General features: G+C 41.3%; 1 protein-coding gene across 2 annotated transcripts in view; it reads left to right on the top strand.

Annotated features, from left to right (window-relative positions):
- LOC116053532 (inactive dipeptidyl peptidase 10) overlaps window positions 1-12,834 on the top strand; it is a 255,317-nt gene that overhangs the window by 188,806 nt on the left and 53,677 nt on the right. For both annotated transcript variants that reach the window (XM_031304612.2, XM_031304611.2), the window contains exons 4-5: window positions 5,472-5,566; window positions 5,698-5,772. In XM_031304612.2, coding sequence (XP_031160472.1) covers window positions 5,472-5,566; window positions 5,698-5,772 — 170 coding nt within the window. The remainder of the gene's footprint in view (window positions 1-5,471; window positions 5,567-5,697; window positions 5,773-12,834) is intronic.

Below are 12,834 nucleotides of genomic sequence, written 5' to 3'. Positions count from 1 at the left end.
AAAAGAGAAGAGGAAGAGATGGTTTCATTGGTCATGACTAATACCAGCTTACCACAAACAATTTATTTGTTAACATTATTCTTAATTTAAACCTGTTTCTAACTAAAACACAGATTTGATTTTGATGTGCACCATATTTCTGGCTAACATCAGTGACAATACCATGACAGATAGTAATGGTATAATCTTAAATGAAGCTGTAAGGAGCCCTACATCAGGAAAACATATTTACTTGCCTTAAAATAAGACACACAAAAGCTGCAGTGGAAGCATTCAGCGTGTACAGTGACCATTGCTTAACCCACCGAAGTTACAGAGTTAAGCGTAGGCATAAAAAAAGCCCTGGCGTTTCATTATTCATCGGGGTACAGGCGTAGGATATTACTTATACATTAGAGTCTTAGCTTGTTCTTTTTCTGCTACGAACATTTCATTATTTAAGGAGACAAGTGCAGAGCAGTACAGAAGCCTATGGTAATGTTTTAAAGATCACAGAAATGAGTTCTTTTTTATCAGCTCTAAATATTCATTTATTACTCATAGGCATGCAACGATTTCAGATTTAACACTGCCGGGCATCAAAGGAAAAGATTTTGATACTTTAAAAATGACCTCATCGGAGACATATAGATCGGAGAGTATATTTGGAGGCTAGTTTTTGCCCCTGGTACCTTTCTGTGTTGTTTTTTTGTTATAAGTGAGCTATTTCAAGTAATTTGCTCCATACTAAAGCCTTCTGTGGGACTGTTTTTTTTCCCCCATCCCATTCCCTCAGTGTGTGTGTGTGTCTGTCCTCACCCACTCCTGCAGTGTGTGTGTGTGTGTGTGTGTGTGTGTGTGTGTGTGCGTGTGCGTGTGCGTGTGTGTGTGTGTGTGTGTGTGTGTGTGTCGACTCGCGCTCACACCCATTCCCGCCATCCCATTACTGCACGCTCCTTCAGTGTGTGTGTCTGTCCCCACCCACTCCCGCAGTGTGTGTGTGTGTGTGTGTGTGTGTGTGTGTGTGTGTGTGTCGACTCGCACTCACACCCAAAAATTTGATACATTTTCAAAAGATTGACCATTGATTGTGTGTCTTCTCCTGTCCCACAGGGAAAACGCAATATTGTACTCTGTAGTATTAATAAAGATATGCATACCTGTCTAAATAGATAGTCCACTGGGGAAATTTGTTTTCACATTCTGTACAGAGCCTCACAAATGTACATACATACATTAGTAAACATAGACACCTTCACCCCAAACACCCTATAATGCACAGTTCCCTCCATTCCGTTCCACTGACACCCCTTGTGCACAGCGTACACAACATATAGATAACCCACACATAACAATCACCGCTGGGGAGCTTCATTCAGGATGATATGGCAGAAGGCCCAAAACTCCCGTCACCAGGCCAAGGACCTGGATCTGCGTCCTGATGGAAGCAGTGTGAAGAAGGGGGAGAGGCCATGACTGGGATTGTGTGCGATTCTCCGTGCTTTGCGTTTGGTGGCTTTGCTGTTGAGGTCTGACTGATTTGGGGTGGGAAGGCCACTTATTTTTGATGCAATGTGGGTGATGCGGATGTGTTGGTTTCTGTTAGTGGAAGTTAACATGTTGAAGAAACATAGGGGAACAGTAGAGCAGAAAGAAATTACCTTCTCATGCATAATTACATTCATACTAGTGCAATTCTAGTGGGGCAAAGTGACTTTGTAATCATTTATTTATTGTATTTATTGGTTTAAAACGTGTTGTTGCTGTGGTTTTTTTTTTGCCCAGGTTGTTTAATTTTGTTTAGTTTCCCTGTCTTTTAACGCGCTGTAACATATTTTATGTTAGTCCCTGTTGATGGGTCCCTTAGGTTGCCGTAGAGAAGAGGGGCGAGGTGGAGAGCCCCGGGAAGAAAAAGAGAGAGAAAGTAATATTCAGAATTCTGAGAAAAAAGTCAGAGTCAGTCTTTTTGACTTTAAACTCAGAACTCAAATAAGTTTTTCACATGTAGCCCCAATCCTCTTTCGTACAAAGCAGTCCTCTACACTATAGGTCTACATCAAATCTAGATGAGATCAGGCCATTCAGAACAACCAGTACAGTCCATTAATACAGCAGTAGGCCTACATTGGTCTTAAAGTGCCCATATTAAGAAAAAATCACTTTTTCTGGGATTTGGGGTGTTCTTTTGTGTCTCTGGTGCTTCCACACACATACAAACTTTGAAAAAAATCCATCCATGCTGTTTAGAGTGAGATATGGTTTCTGAATGTGTCCTGCCTTCAGTCTCTGGGTGAGCTGTTCAAAATCGGCACGGCTTGTGACGTCACAAGCCGAAACGAGCAGGCTAACCGCAACCATTAGCTTGTAGCGTTAGCATGCTAACGCTAGCATGCTAATGCTAGCATGCTACCTCGTTCTCAATAGCAAAGCACTGCTACAACACACACAAGTTCACCATAATCTACAAAAGAACTACTTACATGTGCGCCCTCATTTAGAAGTCTCCCAGCTAATCCTGCCTTGTAACTGACCAAAGTTGTAGAAACAGTCTTTCTTTTACTGTCTATGGAGCTAGCTAGCTGACATGATCTACATCTGAGCTACTGGACATGTGCGAGTGCAATCAAAGATAGTACAGAAGAAGAAGAAAAGAGGTCTCACTCTGTAGCTAAAACAGAGACCAGCTGAAAAGAGAATCTGCAGCAGTGAGAGAGAGCACTGCAGTACAACAAAATATGGTGTTTTTTGAAAATTAAACCATGTAAACCTATTCTGGTACAACCTTAAAATACAATTATGAACCTGAAAATGAGCATAATATGGCTGCTTTAAATGGCTATATTGGTCTCCCTTTTGTTTTGTTTTACATCACTGGTTGACTGTTTTTATGTGACAGTGAAGGTGAGGATGCAGCCGCCACATTTGATAACAGCAGGAGGAACTTTGTGGAGAATTGTGGAAGCAGGGGAAGCTATTCCTCAGGGTGCAGAGTGACATTCAAACACAGCATCAGCAGCTGTTTGAGATTAACCAGAGGAAGACAGCTGTGCTTACTAGTAAAGCTATTCATTACTATATGAGTCTCAGTGGCATCGGATAACCCTAGAGACCCAGCCGTGACCCTCACACACACACACACACACACACACACACACACACACACCATGTATTATCTGTTTACAGTGGTAGCCCGACCATCGGACATTTACAGAGAGACATACAGGGCATTTCTCTATCTAACTGTTTCTGTAGATTTTTAGAAGATGAGATAAAGGTCGATAGAAACAGCATTTTTCAAGCATTCTGTGATGTTGTGGAACCTGCTTCTGTTTCTACCGTACAGACAAAACATTCACGTCTCTCTGCCACTAATTGTTAAAGACTTCACTCCACCTCCAAGACCCTAAAAATAATCAAAATAACAGGTGTTGGGTCTGTGTAGACAGACCCAACACAGTTTACCACAGGGTACGCGAGGATCATAGGAGACAAATGAATCCGTAAACTGAATACTGCATGTCTCTAGAAATATGTTACAATGACATTCTAATCCCTTACACTACGCACGCATTGCCATGTCCTCTTCAGTATTTTCACATGCAATGATTCACGTTTTATTATCCAGACATGTCTGGGAATTTGCTAAAAAAAAAAACGGTCACAACCCATTAGTAACTTCCTGTCATTTTGATGCATGAGTACAGCCCAGTCATTATAACTTACACTACGTGCCACAGGCCAAAGACATGCAGTTTGATTGGTGACTCTAAATTGGCCGTAGGTGTGAATGTGTGTGTGAGCTGTTGTCTGTCTCTATGTGTCAGCCCTGTGATTGATAGTTGGTGACGTGTTCAGAGTGTATCCCGCATCCTGCCCAAAGTCAGCTGTGATTGGCTGTGACCCGTATCCATGACCCTCGGGATTAAGCGGGTATAGCAAATGATGGATAGATGAATTGAATTTACTCTGCTCAGCATTTTGGTGGCTAACTGTACTGGCGTACATGTCTACCACTTCTTTACAAAAGTTCCAAAACAGAATCAGCTCTTGTTTAAGATAACATGGTTAATCATGCTCTGCCACCAAACAGTATGCCTCTCCATGTCTCCACTGTCGACTTGTTAATGTCATTGCTCACTTTACGGTTTGTTAAAACAGTGATTCATGTGTGGTCAAGATTTTATTTACTGCTGAGGGCATGTTGCCCAGACTTTGTCGCTGCTTCCTGACTTTTTGGCTTCTTTCTCGTTAGTCTGGCCAAACGGATGTGCATTTCTGGGACAAAGTCGACATCCATGTCCCTCCCATATCGCCGCAAACTATTTTGCAAGGACCCCGTTGCTACATCCGGGGCTTAGCGCCGCCCAAGACAGTTGTGATTGGTTTAAAGAAAAACAAACAAGCCAGAGTGTTTTTTTCCCCCTATTCCAGAATAGATAGGTGGCGTAGCCAGACCATACTCTAGCGCTGACAAAACGCTGTGGAGACTTTCTGACTTACTTGTTCACAACAGTAGAACACTTTTGAAGTAGTTTCATATGCACATGTACATTTGCCAACCTGATGAATAAAGCCAACAGTTAAACTACAAATCAGGGGACACGTAATTATTATGTATTTTCTGCCTTAGCCTGTGTAAATTACTGGACCTGCTGTACTGGAGAGTTTTAGGATTTGGTTTCTCGTGCTCTAGGGTTGTTGGTAATGAAAATGTCCCAACATTCCATGACCAGACTATCGACAGATGAATAATTTAATTGTCAAATAACCTGAACAAAACGAGAAATATAGATTATTTCCATCTGCTTTTCTGTCTTCAGTCAGCATATTGAGCAGTTAATCAGTATGAAAGGGACATTTGCTACGGTCATGCTTAGTAGAAGTTGTATGTACACATGTATGTGTACATCTGCATGCATGCATTTTTAGATTCTGAGTATTTGTGCATGCTATTCATGCTATGCCTGTGCTGACATAAAGGCATTACCGTGATAATCCCCCATACTGTGACATTTGAGTTGGGCTATGTTTCTGACCAACAATGCTGTGTCGTCCAATCAATCCAGTTCCGTACGAGAGATGTTTCCCCGGCCGTGGCACACAGAACTCTCCACATCAACACAGAGCATGTTGTGTTACCTACAGTAGAATATGAAAAATGTAGGCCTTCCCTTGGTTTTTGTGGCAGTTAAGTCCAATTTTTGATTCTCACTCTTAATCACGTTACATTGCAGTTGACCGAAACTGAGCGTGTTTGGCTGTCTGCGGCATTGTTACTGCTATTTAAACGCGAGGGAACGATGAGGCTTAGAAAGCATTTGTTGTTAATGGCATCTTTGCAGTTCTCCATAGAGTCGGGATGGCAGCTTTGGGTTGTTTTGGCTTTGAAGTTTTTCTCTGTAATGTCTTTTTTTTTTTCAGGACAGCTTTCAAAATTCAATTTCCTTCATACAGATGTTTTTTTTCTTTGTTCCCTTTGCTTCTATTCCCAGACTCTGAAGTCATCTACAGAAACAGTGATGGCCACGTCATCAAATTCAACATCCTCACAAACGAAACGGAGATTGTCCTGACAAACACGACATTTGTAAGTAGAGTAGTTTGTCATACTATATATTAAATCATGAGGATTTCTCATGCTGGAAATGCTTTCATAATGATTGACATTGCAGACAGTAAGTCTATCTCTCTGTGTCCTTCTTTCTCTCTTATTTCCAGATAAATTTCAACGTGGCGAAGTATTCTGTCTCCCCTGATCTGAAATATGTGCTCTTCGCTTATGATGTGAAACAGGTACATTTCTTACCAACCATGAATGTTTTTGCAGTGAGAAAAGACAGACATCATTTCAGATTTTTTACATCTCTTTTTATACATTATCATACAACCCTATTCATGAGAATGGGTTGCATATGAGACTCTGCACTCATTCCCGCGTAATGTATGTAACTGTATGTAACAGGTAGTGTACTCACTCAGGTGAATAAAATGTAACCAGATGATGGTTACGGCATCAGTGTCGAGTGAAGTTGTCAATGACAGTTAATAGGGGAAGATGACAGCACAAATTAATATGATGTTCGACTTAATAAGGAGCTGAAAACAAAATGGCAAATAAATCTGATCTTCTGGTTAAATTTGCATATTCAGTTTCATTCAGGATTGCCAGTTTTTTTCCCCCCATAATCTCAGTCTATCCTTTCAGTGATGATATTTGAATGCTCTTATTTTGAAAATGCCATCCAAAATTTTGCTACTAGCCGGAGTCAAAAAGGATTCGTATTACCTTTAAAAAGTCTTATCTGTCAAAGTTTATAAAAGTATGAGGCTCACTTGGTTGAGCGTGCGCCCCATGTACTAAGGCTTAGTCCTTACTGTAATGGTTGCAGGTATGATTCTGACCCTCTGCTCTTTGTTGCATGCGTGTCATTCCCTCTCTCTCCCCCCTTTCCTGTTTTCAGCTGTCACCTTACGTAAAGACCACAAAAAGCCCCAAAAAACAATCTTAAAATGTTTATATATATATTTATATATATATATATATATATATAAAAGTACATCTTGTGTCAGCCCTCCACGCTACGTAACCTGTTTTTACTGTTATGGAAAAAAACTTCACAGCAACTTATGGGACAAGCAGGAATCATATATGAGACTAAGCAGACTATTGACTATTTTTGAAGAGTTACACAATCTTGAGATGTCAAGATGTCATAATAAAAGCAGCCCAGCTGACTTTCCGTCCCTCCTGTCACTCACACCTTGTGTCTTACTGTGTAACACTATTGGCGCCAGGATTTTGATTGTAGGTGGGCCTCCAGAAAACTGGATGGGCCAGTTAAAATAAGCCCAAAAAAAACCGGGTTCCTCTTCATCTCCGTTTCAGCGCTTTTCTGCGGCACTGAGGACATCGACTCAGTAGCCTACCTGTGTGGCTCTTGTGTCGCTGTCCTCAGCTCTGTGCTGAAGCGGACAAAGACATACACCTTGGCAGTAAGCCTAACTTCATTTATCTCTTTTGAACGTTCAATACACAAAAAGACTGAAACGGAATTATATCTTTGGAGGGTCTGTTTCTCTCTCCATTTATTTACCCAGCATGGCGGACAGGGAACTGTCCAAAATTATTTAACTGTTTCTTATAAATTCAGAATGACAGAAGAACTGTATCGACATGAAATGAAAAATGAAATGAAACAGCCTAACTGTTAGCCTACTTGCCTTGCTGGTGTGAGGGGGTGGCTACGGGAGGACTTGATGGGGAGAGGGCAGCCGAGCAGGATGGTAACTCGTCACTTGGAACCGCGTTATTTAAAATGGCAGGAGTTTCCTCCTCCTGCTCCTCGGAGCGTTTCTTGCTGAATTTAAATGAAAACAAGCTGCTTTGCGTTTCATATTAGCTAATAGCTACCGTATGTGTCTGTCTCATTGAGCTTGCTTGAAAAGCTTGCGCGCCAACGTCATTCATTTCATTGGATCACTTGCTGGTAACGATGCAGCCTGTGGGCAGGCTTAAGAGTCCACACGTGGGGTAGAAGCCGCTGATTGGCTGAGAAGCTTTTACTCAAAGCTTTCCTCGGGCTGCTTATTGGATGAACTGCTAGAATGAAAATCACTCACTACTCACTATAGGCCTGGGTCAAAATGGGCGGGCCCGGATCTAAAATGGGTCCCACCCGGGCCCAATGGTAGCGCCGCGGGTGCTGTCTAAGAAATGACATTCCACAGTTATAAAGACTAACCCATGCTGAAGTAAACTGTCAAGGTTGAATAAACCTCTACACCCTAGTGCTGTAGTGCTTGATGCATTTTGACGAGGGCAAGGGGGTGCTTAAAATTCCACCGCGGCCTGTGTGCGACTGGCAGGTCACATTCATTCACTAATAGAGCAGCGGGGCAAGCTTGAACCATGATTACCAGCTTTCCATCAGAAAAGAGAAGATGTAAAATGAGATATGCAAATTAGACCCTCCACTCTGGAAGGGATAAACTGAGGATTAGTGACGAGGCGATTAATCAGAACCGATTTGCATAGTTTGCATGGAAGGTTTGGGTTACAATTTGGAACAATGCAGCAAATAGCCACACGCCTTGTTTATTTTTTAGCATAAACTACGTTATGTTGAAGGAAGAATAGTGCCGTTGGTCTATTTCTAATCTAGTTTCTAAAGATGTTTTTGTAAGCCCTAATCATTGACTTAAACGTACAAATTTACAACTACATTACAGGCTTGTTACACCATCATTTGTAATTTACCTCGCAGGAGGAGATATTTCAGGATGAATCAGTTTGTAAGAAGAGTCTTCAACCAAGTAGCATGTTCCTGCAATATGGTAAGCTGCAGTTTTAGGACCTCGTTTCTAGGTATGACAGTCTGGCTCTGGACTGGGACCTCGAGAGTGGCTGCCAAAGAAAACTGTTTCCATTTTTAACAAATAATCAAAATAACATAACATAAATTAACCAATGTAACTAATACAGAAAGGATATGCCACCATTTAAACCATTAAATTATGAAATATCACCAGTCCCACCCTTGAACAGCCCATACACTAGGTTTTAATGTGAGTCTCCGCTGACTCACCAGCTTGCTTTTAGAACAGGCCGAAGCATAAAGAATTCAATTCAATTCAATTTTATTTATAGTATCAAATCATAACAAGAGATATCTCGAGACACTTTACAGATAGAGTAGGTCTAGACCAAACTCTGTACTTTACGAAGCCCCAACTATTACAGTGGTTGCCTCAAGAGCAAGCATTAGCAGTAGCTATTGCGACAGTGGCAAGGAAAAACTCCCTTTTTTTGTTAGGAAGAAACCTCGGACAGACCCAGACTCTTGGTAGGCGGTGTCTGACGGCACCAGTTGGGGGAGTGGTGAATGGTGGCAATAATAGTCATAATAAAGATAGTGAAGCAGTGATCACAATGGTAGTCGTAGTAGTTCATGTCATAGTAGGGCACAGCAGGGCGTTACGGGGTGTAGTGTGGCACAGCAGCCTGGGTGGACGCGGTTGGACGCGGCAGGACGCAGTCGGACACTGCGGGGAAACGCAGAGCGTAGCAGGGTGTAGTAAGTCCATAGCGTCAGCTGCACCCAGGACCCCGGTGTAGGTGCCACCCAATTCCAAGGCGATGTTCTGGGTGAAGAAGAAGCAAAGGGACTCCGGGGAGAAAACTCCCCAGAGCTAGGTTAGTAACAGGCATTTCTGGGACTAAGATGCACACAAAAGGAGACAAGTGAAAAGAGAGAAGAGGGAGCGGCTCATTGTGTCCTTGGAAGGAGCTTCCCACAGCAGTCTAGAGTTATAATAGCATAACTAAGAGAGGCAGGCTAAAGAGAGGGGCCCTGGACCGGGCTCGTACTCTCCCCTGCCGGAACGGGCTTGTACTTCCTGCCTCCCTCTACTCTACTCTACTATGCTGCAACTCCTCACTCCCTAACTATAAGCTTTATCAAAGATGATGGTTTTCAGTTTATTCTTAAATGTGGCGACGGTGTCAGCCCCCCGAACCCAAGTTGGGAGCTGGTTCCACAGGAGAGGAGCCTGGTAGCTGAAGGCTCTGGCTCCCATTCTACTTTTAGAGACTCTAGGAACCACAAGTAGCTCTGAGTTCTGGGAGCGCAGTGCTCTAGTGGGACAATAAGGTACTAAAAGCTCTTCTATGTATGATGGTGCTTGACCATTTAGTGCTTTGTAGGTCAGGAGAAGGATTTTAAATTCAATCCTGGATTTTACAGGAAGCCAATGCAGAGAAGCTAATACAGGAGAAATGTGATCTCTTTTGTTAGTTCTTGTCAGAACACGTGCTGCAGCATTCTGGATCAGCTGGAGGGTCTTGAGGGACTTATTTGAGCAGCCTGATAGTAAAGAATTACAGTAGTCCAGCCGGGAAGTTACGAATGCATGGACATTGATAAGTAAAGATTTTAAAATCCCCAAACAAATTGGAGTTATTGTGTTAACAAGTTTAATTATAGCTCTATAAGTAATGCAGATGAAATAAGAACATTATAACAGCTAAACCATAAATAAACCATTCTCACTTTGTACAGTTTGTTCTTTATTAAATCAGAGTACAGCTTTGAATATGTACAGTTGATCAACTGTTCCAATGACGGCGAGTAGTGAGATGTTAATGTTGTCTGTATAATTGTATAATTTATTTCAGCCTATGTGGACGCTGCTGACAGCAGTGGAAACAGTGTGTATCTTATTTATGACAAAGTATTTGTCAGAGATGCAAAGACAGCAAGTGCACACTCACTTGTATGCATACAAAAAACATTTTGGTGTGCAGCCCTATCTCCTAAATGTTCGGTTCACATAAAACCATTTTACAAAATACAGTATATCATCTCTTTTTCCTGCAGTATCTGCCCCTGACAACTAAAACATGATTAACACATGTACGGTTTGGTTTAAGCAACTTAAAGCACTTGGTTAAGGTTAGAGAATCATCATGGTTTTGGTCAAGTATTTAAAACGTCATTGCTAATTTCAAGCATGAGACAGGATGCACTGATTTTTTTCAGTTTTCAACTAAAATCTTTCCCTAACTTTAAATCAGCTATAATCAATATCAACTCAGCTTTACAGAGCTTTAAAGTCAGTTACAGCTCATTTTTTAACTGTCTGGTACACAATTTACTGTTTTGGTGCATTCTCACCGCTCTCATAGCATCATATTTGGCCGCAGCAGGCAGCTGTCACCAGTGAAAAAAGCTCTAAAAAGCTACTAAACATCACCTGCTCAGTACAAACAGCAGTAAGAGACTAGCTGGTGAACAAAGTGAAAGTAAAATGTAGCAGCTAAAGACACAGCTACTTCTTTCAGTAGTTGGTGGAGACCCAAAACAGAGCTAAAAGAGAGAAAATATTTGACTAAATGAATTATAATGTTGCTCCGTAACTTCTGCATGTGTGAATAAGCAACTGCTAATACATTTGACATACCATATCATTACATACGTACACGTAGGCCTATCATTGAAAGATGATGATGTGTCAATGTTGTTTCTGCTCCCATCAAGGGGCCAAACAATCACTTACTGCAGGTTTAATAGAATGCTTTAGTGGCCTAAACATTATCAGCACACAGGATGCAGGACATGAAGCCAGGTCTCTGTTCTTTGTCCATACCAGCCACCTGACAGCTTCCCTGTGGCCTCTGGTAAAAGGATGTCACACTTTCTGGATTGGCAAAGATGTTGCCACTCAACTGGTAACAGTATGGTATGGTATGGTTGCATCACACTGAATACCGTTCTATAGCTGTTTTCCAAAGACATTACTGCCTCTAATTGGAAATATGTATTCATTCTGAGGAATTTCTTCTTTGTGACAGCTCATAAATATGCAAATGGAATTAATTTAATCATCTAAAACACAGGTACAATATGCACAGGTCCTCATTTCTTGTTTATTACCACACAGCAAGCTTGCTTTTAAATAACCCCTGTCTCTATTACTCCACACTCCGTTAGTTTGATTGAAATCTGCACTTTGTCTTTGCTATAGTTGTTACCAGCCGCGATTGTTTTCACCTCTGTGTGTGTGTGTGTGTGAGATCATGTCTGATTGAGGCAAGACTTTGTCAATGCGACAGTGTCCTAACTGTGCAAGATGCAGTCACAAAACCTTACAGGTGTGAAGTTGAGGTCAAGATAAAGGCCACATTTGTAAAAGGGTGTGGCCCAGGGTCGGCCCTCAATTTAGCGCCGCGGCTGGTGTGATCCCATCGCAAGACGGTCTCTAGTTTTCAAATATTGTTCTTGTGCTATAATGTGATCTGCTAAATCTTTAACAGATAAATGTGAATCCTTTTGTCAGGCAGGTGCCAAAACCTATTCATACTGCACACTAATGCGCCATCAGCATTTAAGCTCATGTCCAATCATTAGGTGTTAAAGGCTTTTGTGTAGCATCGGAATGCAGCAGTGTTGTAGTCAAGACCACCTACCTAACCCTAGACCAAGTCATTACCAAGACAAGAGTGTATTGAGACCGAGACAAGACAGAGACGTTGCGGGCTTCAGACCTAGTAAAGACCAATACCAAGACCAGACCAGTGCGAGTCCGACACTGCATGACATAGGCACTCCTCAAATTGATCTGAAAAATCCACATTCCCATTAAAAAACACCCACAGAAAACAAATTAAGATTCTTCTTCATTCACCTATTTTATTGCCATAAGTGTATCATGTGAAATGCCTTGATAAAATAATCAAAAGGCAGCTGTGGTCTGGACCGGTCTTGAAATAAAATCCAGAGTCCTCGTTATCTGAGACTGAGACAAGACAGAGTAAAAATGCAGTTGAGACCAAGACGACCCGATCTTGAGTACTATAACACTGGAAAGTAGGGCAATATATCGATATGATATCGACATTGATATATGACGCTAGATATCATCTTAAATTTTGGATATCGTAATATGACACAAGTGTTGTGTTTTCCTGGTTTTAAAGGCTGCATTACAGTATAGTGATGTGATTTTACCAGACTGTTCTAGCTGTTTTAGTACTTGCCTTTACCCACTTAATAAATATATCCATATTGCTGATGATTATTTATCAAAAATCTCATTGTGTAAATATTTTGTGAAAGCACCAATATACCAAGACATCAATGTATTTGGTCAAAAATATTATGAAATTTGAATTTCTCCATATCGCCCAGCTCTACTGGAACTGTTTTTATTTTTTATTTTTTGCTTAATTTAATAAGCACACTTACGTTATTTATTTATTATATGACTTTTTGCCATGATTGCTTTTTAAAAATGTTTTTCTTTTTTCCGAGCTATTAATGTGGTTTGTTGTAATCCCACGCTTTGATCAATGAATTG

Source organism: Sander lucioperca, chromosome 8 (assembly GCF_008315115.2).
Source record: "Sander lucioperca isolate FBNREF2018 chromosome 8, SLUC_FBN_1.2, whole genome shotgun sequence".
Lineage (NCBI taxonomy): Eukaryota > Metazoa > Chordata > Actinopteri > Perciformes > Percidae > Sander > Sander lucioperca.
Note: the sequence above shows the minus strand (reverse complement) of the source record. Positions and strands in the feature narration are given on the sequence as shown.